We start from the raw sequence: 19,115 nt of genomic DNA, 5'->3' as shown, positions 1-19,115 counted from the left end.
CAAATTCCTCACATTTTCCATACCGTTCCCAACCAGAGGACTCCAACGACCACTGGTCACCCATGATAGGGTATTTTTGTAGATATTTCCCAGGCGGCGCCAGGTCGGACGACGGTTGACCCCCCGCCGGCGCGAGTGCGCGGCGCCGATGAGAAGGACAAGGGTCGACGCCGAGCACAGTCAGCACCGCGATGCTCCGGCGATCTTATTGCTCGCCGCGATCTCATTCTTTATCGGCGTCGTTGTCACACGCGCCTGTCTTTACGTCCCAAGTGTTTGCCATTTCCTCATCAGTCCACGAGCTGCTGAATGCATGTGTAGTGTACAAGTAGTGCGGTACCTTCTGCTACGTGTTTTTCTCTCTCTCTCTCTCTCTCATGTCCTGTCACTTTCTTGGATGCTAACAAAGACCTCCAGAAATGGACTTGGAATATGAACTGGGGAAGGAGGCAAGGCAACAACCGTCACTCTGAAAGTGCGACGGCGACCGTGATGGTTTAACCACCCTGAAACTGAAAGAGACCGCATGGATCGATCGATGGATGGATCGTTCAGAGATGGTTTTAGTTGGGGCGAGCAATCAGCAGCAGGTCGCGAGTGCCAATCGGATCTTAACTAGTCTCTTAAAAACAAGTCATAGGATTCGAACAGTTGACCTGGCTAGTCATCTCGCTGCTGTCGTCGTCGTGGCCGATTTATTAGTACGTCCGCGTATGTAGCGTAATCCTGCTTGCAGCAGCTACTTTGATTGGACATTTTTTTTTGTCTGTTCTGTTTGTTGCAATGGCGTTTGAGAGCAGGTCCCTGTGCTGTTCTAATTGCATTGTCTGTCTGGCTGTCGTCGCGTAGATGGCCACGGTTTCTGAGTGCTACCATGTTGAGGGAGAGAAACTATACACAAATTACATTAGCAGAATGAGACAATGGCAGTACCCCCTCCAGTTTCCAGCTAATTAACTGATGCGTGCATTTTTTTTTTCTCCAAAAAGATCTGGAACACTTTTAGTGTCTAGCATGAACTAGTATGAAAAAGAAGAAATTTGATACATATTATAAGAGAAACCGGACCGAAAACTGTCTACCGGATGCGCGGAGCTCGTAAGCAACGAGTCAAATCTTGCTGGTAATAACAACCGGAAGGTAAGATTTGACGCGGAGGAGTTTTTCTTTATTATGAAAAAAAATAAAGAACGAAGTAACGCGACAAACATGCTCCCAGGTGCGGCATGACACTTGAACTGTTTGAGCACTAACATTGTACGCTGATGATAAGAACAAATTAAATCGAAGCTGAAGTTTGCAACGGAATTAAATAGGTCATGTACAGGTTGCATGATCTGTCGACTAATGTACGCATGATAAACAGGAGTCGCTATTGTTTTTTGGCGTGTTACGAATTACGAGTCGGAATCATCAAGTACGGCTTCGGTTGGCTGGTTAGGTGGATAAACCTACTGGAAGCACATGCCCCATGGTTGGGACGAGCTCAGAGACCCTATAGAAAACCAACACGTCCGCCGCGTCGATCCGCGCAAACCCCGCTAAACTTATCCGTGCACGGAGCGCGCGCATAAACAAATTACCGGCCGAATCTGCACGCACGGGCGCACGATCCGCCCTGGACGCAGGCTAGGAGACCGACGATCATGCATGCGCTCGGCCCGTGTTACCGACTCGGGTGCCTCCCGTCTCGAGGAGGAAGAAGAGCTGCAACTTGCAACCTGCAAGCGCCCCGCAGGCGGCCGGGCCATCCCTGGCGCAGCCGGGCGCGCGAGGGGTCGTCACGTGTCCACCTGCCGCCGCGACGGCGGAGCCGACACGTCGAAGCGCACGGACACGGGTGGGCGGCCCCGGCACGGGCGCGACGGAGGCGCAGCCCGCCGGGGCGTAATACGTGCCACAGACAGACGCTGGCGCCGGTCGAGCTACAGCTAGCTGCCCCCCGCTAGGCTTTTGGTTGCAATCCGGACACCGGCCGCACCGCGCGCCGGGGCGTGGCGGGGGCACGGGGCCTGACCGCGGCCTGACCCACCCTGACTGACTTGAACCTAACCGATGACGGATCCGCGTCTTGTCGCTGCGCTGCCGGGCTCCTAGCTAGCGGCTAGCGCCCCCGGCGGACGAGCCGAGCGCGCGACACATCCGACGCCGCACGGCCGCGGCCCCCCTCCCCTCCCCGGCCGGCCTTTGGGCTCGCTCGATCGCGCGCAAAAGCTGCGTCCGCGAGCGCGCAGGACGGCACGCCGATCCAACGGTTCCCAGCCCGTCACCTCACCAACCTATATCTAGTGCTTTCTAGTTTCTACTCGTCGTCCTCGTCCCAACAGTTTGATGCTTGCAAGCAACGAGAAGTTCTGTACTTTGCCCACTTGTTTTGCCGACGGCCGTATCCTGCGTTGTCTAAGCTTTGTTTACGAAAGATTTGAGCTAGGAAAACATGCTGCATTGATGCAGTACCGTGCCTACGGGCCAGGCGGTAGGAATATAAAAGATGGGTGGATTTGTGCGATCAATAAGGCTATGCGCCTCGTTCTCCTGGTCTCGGGCGACTCATCGGCCAATGCTTTTTGGAGCAGATTAGTAGGGGCACTGGTGGTAGCACCAGCACAACACACAGGGAAGAAGGCGGCGTGCACGCATGGGACGGGACGGGCTAGCGGCTAGCCGATAAAGATCTGGGCATCTGGCATCGGCAACTTGACATGACCAGCGGTTAAGCTATTCCTCGCCTCACACCTGGCTTCTAGTTCTAGCTAATCAAGCTAGATTAGGCCCATGATTGGCACGCATTAGATTCGATCCCGGCAGCCATGCCGCTGCGTGCCGGTTGGCTGGCTGCACTTGCACGCGTGGTGTTCCCGATCGATCGATCCCTCCCTCCAGGTAGAGGGCCTGATCGAGGCTGGTTCGCTTGCATTGGCTCTCAGATTCAGACGAGAGCCGAGGCAAGCAGCATCATCGACCGTCAGATTCGGGCATGACCGGCTGGAGCCAAAGCCAACCACCAGGCACCAATGATGAGGGGCCATCTAGGGCACGGTTAGTTACAAGTATTTTATCCCCCGGGGGAGCTGAGCTTAGCTTAGGCGCCAATCATGGGCTCAGACACAGTGGACTCCCCTGCTTTCCACATAGGAAAGGCGATGGGTGCTGGCGAATTCAGTGTGCTTGTCAAATGTCAAACCCTTTTCTCGGGACACTTACCGCTGTTCCAGAGCAACGCCCCTCCCTCCCTGCCTCCTCTACCTCGCCAAAGCCACGCCAGGGCCGCCCGCCGGGTGATCCATCGACAATGGAGGTGGTGGTGCCGTGCTGCTGCGCCTGCACGAACGGAAAAAGCGCCCCGGCTTTAGTGGATTCCAACTCCCTCCTCAACCATCAGATTCCTTTACACATAATTCCTGCCTCGGCGGCCAGTCATCAGGCCATGCCTTTTTTCCGTCGCCGGTCACCCATCGGCCATCGATCGATACCTAAAAGCTAGCACACATGTGGCTGACTACACATTAGTAGCAGCACGCTCATCAGCCTGACAGTCTCTTGTGCTGTCTCTCTGAATCTCCGGTAGATGCTCCTTTGACCTTTTACCTCTGATCCTTGCCGCCATGAAGCTGTTGCTATTCAGTCAGTACTCACACTGACGCACAGCAAATATATGAAAGAAACCGTACCTCTGGAGATGTGAACAACTCTGGCCGGATTAACAAACTCTCAACTGGTGCAGGTTAGAGGGCGTACCACATTGAGGCGTGTAATTTAGTTTAGTTATGCTCGAGACGAGTACGTTCCATTAGCTAGCTAGATTGTTTAGGGTGAATAATGGATAGCGGATAGATCTCTCCACCTGGGAGCCATGTGGTGGGGGGTCGTCTCGTCTCGTCTGGCTCCGCCCGCCTCGCCGGTGTCCCTTGATTCAAGGGCAGGCAGCTTTCTCTCTCTCGCCCATCTCCAATGCCTTTGGCTCACTTCACTGCCAGATAAAATATGCAAAGCTAGCAGCAGCAGCATCAGCCTGGATCTGTATAAACTAGCAATTCCTCCCTGCACCCTATAATGGTTGCACCGGCTATTCTATTGCGTCGATCCTCTCTTTAACCCCCTTGTTTAATCGCCGGTTGAGTTGGGGGATCTCAATGCCAGATTAAAGGGCAATGCCTAGCTGACTAGCTGAGTGTGTGTGCTCAAGGTGCGCGCATGCTCTTGAATAATGCCTTGTTGCATGCTTGGGTTGGCGTGTGGGAACATAGGAAACATACAATGCGCCAGTTAGCTGCTACTGCCTACTTCTCGATAACTTCATTACTTCAGTGATAAAAAAAAATTGTTTAGCATATACATGTTTTGTTAAGACTGCTTCTAAAAGATGTACTACTGCCTGAAGATACTGTACTAATTCAGCTATATGCAAATAAAAGCTTGCAGCTAGCCGGGACATGAGATGGTGACACGGACAGTACTGCAGCACAACAGCTCGATCGTCTCGTTGTCGTTGCTGCAGGGACGAGGCATTTTATCGGCTCCTGATTGGATTGCAGCAAATAACACTTGAATCGCGCCAAAGAAGCGGGTTGGTTTGGTTGCTGGTGGCCTCCCCCAATTAAAGGCAAAAAAAAGACGGCACCTAAAGTACGAGCGATGATGAGGCCAGTCCGATTCGTCCCTAACCATCGATCGATCGCATGCCATCACCTTTCCTGGGATCGACCCATGGGTCCAAACGCAAACCCTACCCGGGCGGGCCCCAACGCGTAGCCATCAGCAGACGCAGCGAGGGGATGATGGATTACATTGCCGGGGCAGGATGTGTGCTTCTGCTTCCGGCCGGTTTGGTTGGAGTGAATAATGCACTGCACTGAAGGCTCTCGGCGGCGATCGATGATAAGGTTATATTCAATTTGAAGTTGCTCCGGTTGGTGGATCGATGTAGTATCAGATGGATCGGAGAAGCACAAATCATTTACATACCAGCTTCATCATGTAATGTGACTGCTACTAGCCTGCTGCAGATTCCAGCAGTGCGCTGTGTGCACAGTGCACAGTTGTTCTACACACATATGCATGCAGGACAAACGGCGGCCACTAGCATCAGTCCAAGGGAAGAAGAAGGAAGTGCATTATTGTGTGTGATTGGCAATGCTTCCATTCGCAGCAGCAGTTACCCCAGTTACTCCTTTCATGTCATCATGGCTAGGAAACCTTTCTTTGATTGGGGCTGATAAAAAACCATGCATACGAGTGATAATTGGTGGTCCCGAGCAGTCAACTCTTGGGCATGCATGCAGCAAGCATATGGTCTCTGATAAAGGTCGATCAGCATTTTAAGCACTACTTACTGACTTTTTCAGCACTGGAACACGAGCTAGTGCTCTAGAACTGTACTGTACACCACCATGCAATCACATGATCGAGAATATGCATCGAATCTCATTGGGAGGAATCATCATATATATCTGGACAGGGTGCGTGAGAGAGCGCACAAGAGAAGGCTTGTGTCACTTGCTCACTGCTTAATCTATGCGTCTACCGGTGATTAATAATGGTTGGCCGCCTAATGACTCATCTTGAGAGGAGGTTTGGCATGATCAAGGCCACGAACTCCAGAGATTGTTAATTGCTAGGTCGATTGATTGTGCCATATTCCAATCACTTTCTTTAGATGCCAGCAAATCTGATCATATCCCGGAGAATTTACTCGGGTACTCACTTCAGAGATGCACCATAAAATACTTGCACATCCACATTCATCAGCACGGACCACGGCATAGTTGGAGGAGCCTAGCCTATTGTATGTCGTCTGGATGAACCATGGGATCCAGAGCATGGGTAGTGATGAGTTATTAGTATAGAGGCGCATGTAGATCTCTGCTACTACGCTCATCGATCGCCGCCCCAATGAGCTGTTCCCATCGTACAATACACTCCCAAAAGGAATCCAGGGGCTCGCCGTATAAAATCACGCGATCGTACCCCAGTAATCGCGACCGCTTGACACGAATCAGCTGTCTCAGAGCTCACACATGATTGCATCCGGGTATTATTCGCTTTGGAGATAGCTTGTCATGGTAAGAACTGGCAGGCGAGCCTGCAGGGAGATCACGCAGCAAGCTGCTCACATGCCGCCCTGCGAGGGGTTGTACGGCGGGCGTTCCGATCCCCCAGCAGCTCCTTTTTCGCGTTCACGCTTGCATCAGTGCGTATAGTTTTATCGTCATGCGATCATCAAAAGAACAAACAAGTCGCACGGCAGCATGCATCTTCTTGCATTGGATCGATGCATCATGAAATAATTGCAAAATAATCCCATTACTTGGATCTTACTTTCACTACATTTTACACAGATGGTACAAAGAACAACAGTGCCTAGGTAGAAGAATAATATATATATAAAGCTACTAGTTACATGGGGTGAAGGGAACCTTCTCTTTCTTGCAAAGGTTCTTCTCTTCTAGGACGGCAGGTAGCTTCGCAGATGCCTTCCAAACCCATGGGGAGGCGACGGGAGACAAAAATAACACGGGGAGGGGGTACTACTAGTGGTACATTGCCGGGGAATCGGAGTAGACACGGTTACTGTATTAGACAGTGGCACCACCACAACATGCTCCGGCATTTTCCAGTGACGGGAGCATGCACAGGCGGCGGAGGGAGTTTGTGTTGTTGTGTGTGTGGCCTCTTTTTCCTCGGTGGCGCGGCCGCAGCACGGGGGCCCCCGGCCAGGGAATCGAAGAACATAACATGCGTGTAATGCAGCAACCACCACGAGTCCGTTTCGGAGGCCACAACAAGGGCTAAGAATCGTTAGAGAGAGGAGGGGGGGGGGGGGGGGGGGGGGGGGGGGGGGGGGGGGGGGGGGAGCGGAATTTGGTGGTGGTGGGGTATGTTCGCATGATTGGACACCGATTCGATCGGTCCATCGATTGACTAGTCGACCCGCCGCCGACCGACCGGCTGCTGCTGAGATAGCTACACCCGCGGCCGGATCATTATCGGCGGCGGCGGCGGCGATGACTTGCGCTTCCACTCCACCAGCCGGAGCAGGAAGTCCATGACCTCGCCCGGGTCCTGCAGGGAGTAGGAGGCGTTCGTCTCCTTGGGACACTTGGAGACGAGGATGCCGAGGCCTTGACCCCTCTTCCTCAGCACCTGTCATGGTTAATTACAACACGCGAAAATTTAGTATAACAAAAATAACTAGAGAAGTTGAAATCGCAGAGAGGGCGGCGGCGCACCTTGAAAGCGTCCTCGTCGGTGCGGTCGTCACCGATGTACACCGGGAGGACGTCGCTGCAGTTGGCGAATCCTGGAGAGAGGGGATAGCAAGATAAGCGGTGTGTCATCAGCTGATTTGTTTAGGACAGGGGTGTGATACGCAAGTGCTGAATAAAAACTGGAGTGAAAACGATTGTGATGACACGGGCATGGATACAGGATCGGGTCTCGTCAAGAAAACAATACGGAGAGGAGTTTTGTTTGTCGTAATGCACGTACCGAGCGATTCGAGCAGAAACTCCAAGGCCTTGCCCTTGTCCCACATGATGCTCGGACGGATCTCCAGAACCTGGTTGCGTCAAAGTTCCACCAGTCTTATGATCAGTTTCTTCACTACTACTCACTAGCTGGTACTACTACTGTTATTTGGCAAGAACAATTAATCAGCTGTTCCAGTCAAGTTCATGATCAGAAGATGAAATTACCTTCCTCCCTTGAGTGAGCTTCAGCTTGGGGTAGTCCTTGATCACGGCCTTGACTTGCTCGGCCAAAGCATTCCATCTCTGCAGGAAGATCATCAGGGAGGTTGGTTAAGATCGATGGGCGCGCGTGATGCAGCTGCTGTGACACAGTATTATAAACACCGGTAGTTCTTGCGTTGAAGTGGCTGGCATCCTGAGATGGAGTAAGGCGTTGCCTACCTTTTCATCTACACATCTGAAGTGCACGGACAGGCAGAACTTGTTGTTCTCCACCTTGGCTCCAGGTGTGGACTTCGTCTTTTCCACCAGCAACTTGTACACCTGACAAAAATGGGATTCACCGCACGCATGCGCCATTGTTAATCTCCAACTGGACATCACGAGATATGCACACAAGTGGACAAGTGTTCTTCTTCTATCGGTTTTACCTCGTCGATCACGGGGAGGAACTCGCTTGCAGGTTGGCACAGAACCGACTCGGGCTGCAGATTCGAATCAGAAAGTGAAGATTGATCAGCCAGAGTGATGGAGAGGGTTGAGAATGACTGGTAGTGGTCGGGTGAACTCAAGGAGATGGCGGTGAGGAGAGCGAGCGTACATTGGAGCTTGGTCCCTTGATGTCCATGCCATGGCTGCCGGCGTAGTAGAGCTCCGAGAGGCCGACGAAATTCCGCACCTGCACCGCGCAAGAACGAGGAAGAAATCCAAATCAGCATATGCGAGCGTGTCCAGTGCTTGCGGCGTCGAGACAAGTGGCGCAGGCAATGTACCTTGTCGCGGCAGCGCCCGCTGACGATCGCCGTCGGGAAGTACTTGGCGACGTCGCGCACCGCAGACCTCATCTGCGCACCCAGTACACCCGCAAGGGGGAGAAGCGTCAGTCAAGAGAGAACTTTTGGGCGGCCGCCATGGATTGGAATGGAAGGGTAGAGCAAGCAGCTCGAGGCCTCACCGCGTCGCTCATGTAGGCGGCGTCGGGGTCGGCGACGATGGGGGAGAGCGTGCCGTCGTAGTCCAGGAACATGACGATCTTCTTCCCCTTGGATGAGCTGGCAATCTGCTCGAACTTGCCGAGCGCCGACGGGTGCTTCCTCTGCGAGAGACCAGACAACGGTTAGCACCTGAGGGCAACAAGCCATTGCATGCACCCGCGTGCAAGCTCCCGACGCGTGTCAAGAACACGAGCGCGCGCGGCAAAGGAAGGCTCACCATCCAGGCGGTGAACTCGTCGACATCGGCGGCGGCGCGGGAGCGGGTCGGGGACGAGGCGCGCATGGCGTCGGCCCAGGTGCAGCTTGCCGAGCGCGCGGCGGCCGCGGCCAGGTCGAGGTACCGGTGGGACATGGCACCGGCGGCCGCACCCCGGCAGGCCAGGAGCGCCGGCCTCGGGCCCGGCAGCGCCGCCCCGGCCGCAATGCCCATCTCCGACACGACCACGTCCTGGTTCGTCATGCGCCTCGCTTCACCAGCGGCCAAGGCGGCGGCAGACTCGTGCGACGCGAAGCCGGCGAGACCTCCTCGACCGTCTCGTCCCAACGCCAAGCACTGGGACGGGACGAACACACAGACACCTAGCTAGCCTCGCCTGCCTGAGGACTTGGGGAGTGTGCGGGCTTTGCTTGTGAGAGCTTGAGAGATGGGTGGATGCGAAGTGGGGAGGAGTGCGGGTACTTATAGCTCGGAGGGGTGGGCCCGGAGGGGTCTGCCACGTGGGATCCAAAGTGGAGCCGACGTGCGGGCCAGGGTGGTCGCCGGGCTGCTTAGCTGGTAGGCCGCCGCCCGCAGCGGCTTTGGCTCATGCTGGCTGGCTCCTGCTCCCCCTGCCGTATTGTTTTGTTTTGTAGCATGCAAGGGCAAGGGGGAAAGCAGCTCCACATGTGCATAGGCACAAGACTGCATGCACTTTTTTGCCCATCCTTGCTATTTTAGGGTTTCTGTTATGGCTAAGGTAAATGTTCTACAAATCTACCTTTTGACTCTATTAGCGCGCATCTCAAAGCTCCTTAAGATGCATGGTCTACCGAACCCACGAGGGAGGACTCAAAGCCTGTTTGTTTGAGATCATGTGTACTATGGTAAAAAAATATTTTAATACCGTTTTGGGACTAGTCAATGATCTATGATCCCAAGGTGGTCCTAGAATGTTCTTTTACTCCCTCGCAAAAAAAATATTCTTTTACCCCACTATCATTATATCATAATACAGCTCATAAAAATATTCTTTTACCCCACTATCATTATATCATAATACAGCTCATATAATCATGAGGGAAACAAACAAAGTCTCACTCAATGTTAGGAGCAAATCTAGCTAGCCTTTGCTCGGGGGTAAATTTGGTAATCCATCGGGTTATATTCCCTTCATGTGAAGTCCCTCTCCATGCCACCTTGCAATTATCAATCCACTGCAGTGGCGATAGCAACTTAGATTGATATTACACAGCCATGTAACTTCAACGTCCATGGCCCGAGCTAGGTAAGATAGGGAAGTACTTTGGCTGCCTTTTGTGATAGCTTCCCATGTTTACATGGCAGACTTGTCATATCACTTTTTTTTCCCTCCAGAGCTACATGCACTAACCAAAATCAAACAAATTGTTGCACAGCACTGATATGGTATTACATGGGTAGAGACATTTAGTATGATGCTTTCTCTCACACTATGACCACAATCTGCCGTTAAATAACTCCGTAGTTCTACAATATCCTAGTGGTGTGAGGCTCACATTAAGTGATATAGTGAGGACTCCAGAGTTATCCAATGGCAAATTATATACTTCGGATATATAAATACATGTGATATGTAGTCCAATTTGATACTCCATTTAATCGAAAAATAAATGCCTGACTTTACCTATACAAACGGCATTTCATGTTATATTGACATTCCGTCAGGCATGTTCGAAATGGTCAGAGCATTGAGCCATTGACCGATTACAATGATAAAACCGAGTTCAGCACTGCTACCATTATTTTTATCAGTTTGATAAGCATAGAGTTTGTGGTCCGTCATGTAGAAACCGAAGCAGGAGAGAGAGCAGTGCTTCACTGCTTTGTGCTTGTACTGTGACCAGGTGGACTAAGTTCATCGAACCTAGACACCTGTCCAATAAGAAGGGAAGAGGCGTGTGTTGTGTATACTACGCACAATTTGGCAGTACTTAATTGTGTTCAAGTTCAATTTCCCAATTTGGCAATAATTAATTTTGGAAGCTTCTTTCACCGTTCCACCTACTGGACAAAACAGAGCCTTCTCCAGCTAATACAGAACATTGTTCTCAAGTTCTTTAAATTAGAGAAAACAGGACTGATGACTTGTCTTTTCCTTGGTTCAATGTCAACATGTAGACGAGTTAAGCTGATATAGTTTTGAGTAGGAATTACTTATCTTCCTCTATTTTTATTTTTCCTAGCAATGGAATTGGTTATCAATTATTTTTCCCCTGGCTAAACAAAGATGATACAAACATACACGATACGCTTGACAGTTCAATCATATTCTACTCTGCTCTCCTGCTACTCCACATGTTAGGAACCGCCCATTTTTCAAAGAAGATTAGAAGAAGAGAATTGATTCCTCCTAAATCCCTTGCTGCTACATGTCTGCATATATACGTAGCCGGATTTCGCGCTTCTAATGGTCTCTTTATTTTGTCTGGAAATGATATTGATTGCAACTGAAACACTGAAGATACATAATGTATATGCTTAAGCCGTACAATTATTTGCTAAGCACCCTGCTACTACTTCACATGTTAGGAACCGCCTATTCTGATTCTTCTTGCTGTCAAGTGCTGTGTAACGGTACTGACCTATAAAAGACAAACACCTTAACAAAAGAAGAAGAGTCAACTAACTTATAATTCTCTGAAACCTAAGTTGGGCACTCAGCAGCTTTCATTGGGCAATATCTTCTCTAGCTTTTACGCTGTTAATTTGTCTGATACTCTTTGATCACTAAAAGGATGCAGATAAAAAAGCGCCCCCACATTGTTAGTGGTGGCAACAACCAGGAACAACAAACTAATTTAAACAACTACTACCACACTATACTACTGCTATACCAATGCGATCTCCCTTTATCCTCCGTGTCTGTGTGCGTACTTGCAGGCAACATAGCATGCGGAATTGATAATCGTGTTCATGGGTCGGAAAGATGGGGATAGGTAGGTCAATCTCGTCGAGAAATGGTTAGAGATATCATTGTTAACTGATGATCGCTTGCAATCAAGTCCCAAAGGACCCAAACATTGTTGCGTGCCATGCGTATTTGAGATGGAAAGATGGAAACAAATTTTATCTGAACATGCACTCGGCACCGGAAAACTGAGATTTTCGGGCCGGTCGCTGTCGGATCGAGCTTGCTAGTGCGCAGGAAATGTGAAAAAGGAGAAAAGCTAGGAGATGGCAAAAAAAATCGCCGTGTAAATTGAAAGAACGCGACCGCTTTCCGCGTCCCACCACCCAAGTACCCATCATTTTCTGCTTCATCCTGCTCTTCCCTGCTTTTTTGCCTTCTTTTCCTTCTTTATTTTGCACCAACAAATTAAAAGTGCCTTTTGCACACACATAAAAAAAATGGGCCCCATGAACTTGCTTGCTACCATTTCCTTAACAGCCAGGACAAGTGCATTTTATATTTCAAGATCTAGTGAGTAGGATACTTAGTCGGGGTGCTAGTTACCAAACTGAAATCGTTTTCTTGTGCTCTAGGCAGCTAGCTGCAAGTCACTACTTGCGACGTCAGTCGAAATGGAAAACCCTTTTGTACCTAGCTATATTTGATTATTTTCAATTGAACGATCGTGCCAGCACAGACCGCCCGAGTGTCATTTCGACGGGAAAAATGTGAAAAAAAATTGTTCGTCAATTAAGAGAAACCAAGATCACACACCTCTTTCGCAACACTGGTCACTGTCATGTAGGGCTCCTCTTTTTATAGCCATCTTCAATATCAACCCATGTAGGCCGCGCACCTGCGCCAGTGGCTTTGAAGCTAGGAAAAATGTGAAATCTATTTACAATTTTACATGGTTTGGTTTCTAAAACATCGGATTTCACGACATTGCCTAGTGGACACTACTGAAAATAGTAAGTGATTTTAGGCGTTAGAGACAAAATCAAAAAAAAATTCTAAATTTTGTATGAAGGTCACCAACTTACAACGCAGTGACCTGCAGGCAAAGTCGCATATTTGCATTGTCACCCGGCAAACTCGAATACTGTCCTAGGGGCCAAATCAATTGTTTTAGTTTTTCTGCAAACAAATTGCCAAGCAAAGCCAGGTTGCACTGACAACGATGGTAACTTGAAGGCAGCCGGTTTTACTTTACATCGAGTATTCTTAACGAGGATAGAGTTGGAGGACAATGCAGTCATAAAATGAGATTGGTAAACGACTCGTTGAGGAGGCATGCAAACAGGGTTCGATTCATAACATCGACGAAGTTCAGGTACTCGTGTAAGATCACGCATGAGTGCATGCAAGGTTCATGATCTCCTCCTCTTTGTCACTACTATTTTGTCCCGTCGACTTCTATGCTTACACGTGTGCCGCGTATGACCTGAAAAACAGAGACCACCGGTACTGTGCACGGATATTCTGCATCCAGCTAGCCGATCATCGTAGTATGCACGCGTTCGGCCTCGCGTTGACGGAAACACGTGGCTCCTTTTCCTTCTGTAGACTGACGAAACACCAGGAGAAGGAAAAATGTGGCGCATATACCGACCAAAGGCACGCGCGTCTCGTGATCCCAACAAGCTGCGATGCGAGCTCGATCCAGTTCGTGCAGTGACAGACGGCACGCGCTGCGGTGCCCGTCGCAGCTTCCCTCCACGGTACAGGGCGATCGAGCGTGACCAGCCCGGCCGCGGGTACGTCGACTCGTCGACAAAAGACGAGCCAGTAAGACGACAGGAGATCCGAACAGTTGGTGCCTGCCGTCCAAAGCGTGTCAGGTGTCACGCCTGCAACGCGCCACCGCCCTCGCACAGTCACGCACGGCCCGGCATCCGCTGGCCCTGGGTTCCCTCCCCGGCCGGCCCCGGCCCCCACGGCTTCAGCTGCACGGTGCTGTGGGCCTGCAGCTCCTCCGGTCGAGTCAGCCGCGCACCTTTCCATCTCGCCACTGCCCGTCTGCCCCCGCCGGGGGGCCGGGTCGCGCGTATCGCTCCGGTGGCCTGCGCGCTTTTGTTTCTGGCGGCCGGCCGCCGGCCGGCGCCGGCCTTGCGTGGAGGCAGCCGCGTAGCAATGTACTAGCATGTGTTTGCGCGGACGCACGCACCACGCCGTCGTTTCGCGTCAATTCTGCGACTCGTGACTCGTGAGGGATCGATCGCTCGGAGGCGGACGGGACGGGACCGGATGGATCGACGCGACGAGACCAACTCGTACGCGCTCGTACGCCAAGCCAATCAGCGCAACCCTCTCGGGCGCTCGCCGTGTCAGTGTCACGGTCGAGCGAACGGCCTGGGACTGGGACTGGTGAGACACGGTGAGGCTAGTGCGTGGCGGCAGGGCGCGCCTCTGGCGGCGTGCGCGGCCGGCCGGGTTTCGGGCTGCATGCGGGGGCTCCCACATCGGTTGGCGCGCGCGGCCAGCCAATCCCCACGGCCGCAAGTACGCGGCCTGCCTGCGACTGCGAGAGCACAGCGCTCGCCTCGTCGGGACATGGCCGGGGCCTGCGCTACCTTGCACGCGAGCCCCAAGTAGAAATGGCCAAGCTTCCCGGCCCGTGCACGCAGCCATGAGCCTTGCACAGCTGCATGCATGATGCATCGATCCAACGGGCTACCTGTTTGTATGCTGTCGTGTCGGCTTGCGTGTAGCTATAGGTGATCAGATGCATGTGCAGTTGTGCACTTGTGCACAGTGCCGATGCATGGGAGATCACACAACAGTCACACCCTCAGAGGACGGTTAATTTGGATTTTACTGAGCTGATGTACGCTTGCGTTCTTTGGTGCCCCTGGGCCGTGCCATTTTCGACCTGTCAGTCGTGTCTACGCAAACTGGTGTTCCCTACACATACGGTGCACAGTTTCGATCGAGACAAAATGCAGTACAGTATAGGACTAGTACAGAGCAGGGAGATTCAGATCCTTTTCCTAATATCGCCGTCAACCGTTGAATCTTTGACTACTAAACGAGAGCCTTCCGCACACTTTGATGCCGGACTATGCTAGTACGTGCTACTAAGATGCGCATGCATGCACACTTTGCTTGGTTGTAGGGCTCTAGTTGAGAGATCACTCGACACCACGCTGCACACAGGAGCAATAAACAATTGTGAGCCGACTAGTGACGTATATAATTGTCTACTTGCAAGTTGCACCCTACATATAATGTCCTAGCAGCTAACCTGGGCTTGTAGATCATGCTAGAAAAGAAAAGATCGGTAGATCAGAGGAGGTGCGGCACAGGGAAAGCGCTAGCCAAACGAGCAGGACAGCAGGCATCGCATCGACACGCCACCGTGATGGACAGCGCCTTTCGATTTTCACGTGGCCCAAAAGGTTCCCATCTTTTCCTCGAGTCATTTTATACAAAAGACGGGCTCGCCATTGGCCGCACCCGTCTCCCACCAATAATCTTTTCCTCGGTTTTGAACGCTCTAACGGCAGGCCTTTGCTTGCTTGCTTGCTTGCGTGGTCAAGCGGCGGCAGCGCACACGGGTATCTAGACTTTGACCTAGATTCTGGAATCTGGAAACAGCACGCGAGATTCCATCGGCATATGTTACAGACTCCACTGCTCTACTACCCGGGGGCACCGGGCAAGCAAGCCATCCAGCCACGCAGCCAAAGCCTCTAGCCCCGTGTCGCCACGCCAGTCGTGCCGTGCCAGCCGGTCACATGCAAAGCAAGCGCCGAGCAGAACAGAGCAGAACAGGGCTGGGATGGCTGGTTACCAGTGGCTCGAACTTGTCATGTCGCTTCTCGGAAGCCTGACCCTCCTCGCCGGGGCCAAGCCTGCCTGGTCTAGTTGCTGGCCTAGTGGCCTCTGGCTGCTGCTGCCGCGCTGCGAGAGTGTACAGTACTGGTACTCTGCACGTGTTGTGTTGGTGCCGGCCCGTGTGCCTGCGGGCTTGGCTAGTTCCAAATGTAGGTACGCGGCGTATGATATTATTGGTATTTAGACATGTTTTCCAGGAGCCACCCCGTCACCAGTGGAAGAGACCTTCGAACGGCCACCACTCACAACCACTTACGGCAGGAATTTTAGTTCCGGTCTAGGATTAAAGAGATCCTTTAATCCTAGTTGTAACACCTAGTGAAACAAGGGAATCTGGTAAGACGTTTAGTCTCCGGTTAAAAACACCAACCGAAACTAAAACCCCAAGTTCCGATTGTAATTACCAACCCAGACTAAATCTTTAGTCCCGGTTGGTAATTCCAACCGGGACTACAAGGGCCTTTAGTTCCGGTTGGTGTTTTCAACCGGGACTAAACGTCTCAACCGGAGCCTTCAATTTAATCCCCCCTCTCTCTCCACCTTATCTTCTCTCCTTCTCTTCCCTCCCTTATCTCGTGCAGGCAGCCTGTCTCTTCTTCCGTATCTTCCCCCCTCCTCCTCTCCCTTCCTTATAGGCGGAGGGCACGAGCGGCGTGGGCCAACCTTCTACGGGCTCCCGGCGGCACGGGCGGGCAGGCGGCTGGCGCAGGCGCGCGGGCAACCGGGCGGCGCTGGCGGGCAGCTTTTATTTTAAAAAATCTTTTTAGTTCCGGGACTAAAGAGGGAACTTTTAATCTCGACAGATTAGTGCCGGTTGGATTTTCGAGACATATGCGTCTCTCGAATCAGAATTAATGCTCGTTTTTCTATGGTGCGTGTGAGTCATCATGAAATGCAACGTTTTGTCTTTTTTTTTAAAAAAAATTAGCCGCTAGAGAAATTTCGTGCTAATAATAAAGCATACAGTTTGAGCATTGAGCCTGTAGAGTAGAGTTGGAAGACATTATACCGCGACGGTGTGTCACAGGCGGGTAAGACAGCACTGAGCCACTGGCCCGTTTTTTGTGCTTAGCTAAATCAGCAACAACAATAGACTCCCTACCCGAAAAGAAAAAGGAACAATAAATTCCCTCGCAAAACAGAGAGAGAGAGAGAGAGAGAGAGAGAGAGAGAGAGTAAACTCAGGATAAGAATAGGCCGACGAATTCGAAGGGCGGTGGCCTGTGAAAGGCCGTATGGTTGAGCCCACAGCGACGAGCCAGGACACCGCACGTGGGGGCCCGCCAGCATTCATTCCGCCTTTCAGTCAGTCCGCATGCCTGTCGGCCCATGAATAACATGGCATCAGATATTTTGTTGGGCCGTGATGAATAAACTCAGGATAAGAAAATGCCGAGGAACTAAAAGTGCGGTGGCCTTCGGTGGCCTGTGAAATCTAGCTGGTCCGTATGGTTGGGCCCACGGTGACAAGCTAGCACCACCGCACCTGTGGGCCCGCCAGTATTCCTATTGGCCCAATCACATGACATCGGATAAACGGATGTCTTGTTGGGCCGAGATGGATACTGAGCCGGGTTCACTCGGCGGACAACTGAACGAACCACGGAAAAAATACTTTTGTTGCTAATCTGTCGCCATATTTTGAGTTTCATCCCTCACGTGCAAAACTAGGTACGGACCATCCTTAACTTTAAAATCTGTTTATTTTTTATTCATCAGCTATTTTAGAAGTCGTTTCACATTACGTGGTGCTAGATACCACATATCTAGCGACCACATCATCTCCTCAAGTACAAAAACGGATGTTTAACCCCCTCACTTTGCAAAACTATTTAAATGAACCCCTAGGGTGGTTTTCCAGTGTGGTTTTGCCTAACTAGAGTGCTGGGATGGATTGTGTTGCTGACATGGACCGCTTACGTATGGAGGTCGTATGTCAGTCTCTCATCTTCATCTTCTTCCTCTGCTATCTTTGTCACTGCCTGCCATCTACTCCTCCTTCACCCAAGCTAGCACATGTGGTCTGCCCCCGCCCCGGCCTGCGCTGACGCCCACCATCCTCCTCCTCCCTCACTCGGCCGTCGCTCGTGGTGGCATCGGCGGGCTTGGCACAAGGTGAATCGGCGCGGCCATGGCGGTGGCTCCTTCGACTCCGGTGGCGGCAGCGATGGCTTCAATCGAGCGAGCGACACTCTGGCAACGAGGAGGTGTCGAGGACCGGCAACGGAGCTGTGACTGGTCGTCGCGGAGCTCCAGGCAGAGTTGGTCGGCAGCACTCTGCTCGGCCCCGCTGCTTCCGGCGGGCTGGCAGGCCGATGCGAGCGGCCATGGGGAGGGAAAACAAACTACCTGTCCACTTAAAAGTGGAGCCCACATGTCCATGTCAGCGTCTCGGTCCACTCATCATGCCAACTAAGCAAAACCACCCAGGAAAACCACCTTAGGGGGTCATTTAAATGATTTTGTCAAGGTGAGGGGTTATCCGATTTTGTATTTGAGGGACGATGTGTCGACCCTTAATACGTTGGGGGATATGTAGATTTTTTCCTCGCGATAAGAGAGGGCCGCTTATTACCTAAACTTCGCGTGCTTTGCAAGCGGAGCTGCCCAGGCAAAATGCACGACACGACCACCTCACGCGCTCGCTTTTTCAGCAAGGAAAACGATGGCAGATGTGAGCAGAAGCCTCCATTGTCCGAGCGTGGCGCCACATCGGGACAGGACAGGACAGGCACAAGGCGCCGGAGAAGAACTACTACCATGCCGTGGGTGCCTGCGTGGCTCGGCAGTTAAACCTAACCAAGACTTTTAGTAGTGGTTAAAATTCCAACGCGGATGGCTCCAATTGCCTGCCTCCTGCCAATCAACAGAGACAGCAGCACGGATCATCTCTCACAGCTCCGCTGAGTGCTCACCTCACCTTTCAACGCATGCCCTGTAGGTTAGCTAATTCATCCATCGTCATGGTTACCCGTTACCTCACATCTATAAACATTTACTCAAAGATACTACTAACCGCAGTTACTGGAGTCTAAGAGTAACAGCAAGCCCATCATATCCAAGCGACGTGAAATCAATTGCGCTTCTAGAACTTGTTTGACTCCAGCCAAGCAAAAGAGACGGACGGGACGAGCGCTCTGCTCTGATCGCTCCGATATCCTATCATTCGAATGCCCATTCGGACGCTGCAGTTGGCGGATTCCACCGCTGGACAAATCCGGAGGCCGGGGAGCGAGCCAAATAAGGCCCTATTTATTTTCGCTTACAAAAGATTTATTAGTGGAAATAAACGAGAATATTACCAAACATTTTGTTTATTTTTACCAATATTACCAAATATTTTGTTTATTTTTACCGATTCTTGCTCATATAGTAAGCTGTTTCAAATTGAACTATAAGAAGTGAAAAGCGAGAAGCAAGAAAAACTTCATTTAGATTATAATTCAAATTGAGAAGCGTATCCACAG

General features: G+C 51.5%; 1 protein-coding gene across 1 annotated transcript; it reads right to left on the bottom strand.

Annotated features, from left to right (window-relative positions):
- Positions 1-6,279: 6,279 nt before the first annotated feature.
- On the bottom strand, positions 6,280-9,347 carry LOC117837855 (probable trehalose-phosphate phosphatase 4). The gene is made up of 10 exons (XM_034717681.2): positions 8,901-9,347; positions 8,644-8,784; positions 8,462-8,533; positions 8,290-8,367; positions 8,120-8,173; positions 7,911-8,012; positions 7,695-7,772; positions 7,489-7,558; positions 7,230-7,300; positions 6,280-7,143 (listed from the first exon to the last, which is right to left on the bottom strand). Exons 1-10 carry the CDS (start codon positions 9,141-9,143, stop codon positions 6,964-6,966), a joined length of 1,089 nt encoding a protein of 362 aa, XP_034573572.1. The 5' UTR covers positions 9,144-9,347; the 3' UTR covers positions 6,280-6,963.
- Between the last annotated feature and the right edge of the window lie 9,768 nt (positions 9,348-19,115).

Source organism: Setaria viridis, chromosome 1, assembly GCF_005286985.2.
Source record: "Setaria viridis chromosome 1, Setaria_viridis_v4.0, whole genome shotgun sequence".
NCBI lineage: Eukaryota > Viridiplantae > Streptophyta > Magnoliopsida > Poales > Poaceae > Setaria > Setaria viridis.
The sequence above is the reverse complement of the archived record's forward strand: the minus strand, read 5'-3'. Positions and strand labels throughout refer to the sequence as shown.

What these genes read in the sequence shown, in the direction of transcription:
- LOC117837855 (XM_034717681.2), bottom strand. Translation starts at nt 9,143, where the DNA reads ATGACGAACCAGGACGTGGTCGTGTCGGAGATGGGCATTGCGGCCGGG. An exon ending in TCCTCCCCGTGATCGACGAG is followed by an intron (nt 8,013 to 8,119) that starts GTAAAACCGATA and finishes CATTTTTGTCAG; the next exon opens with GTGTACAAGTTGCTGGTGGA. An exon ending in GTTTCTGCTCGAATCGCTCG is followed by an intron (nt 7,301 to 7,488) that starts GTACGTGCATTA and finishes CCCTCTCTCCAG; the next exon opens with GATTCGCCAACTGCAGCGAC.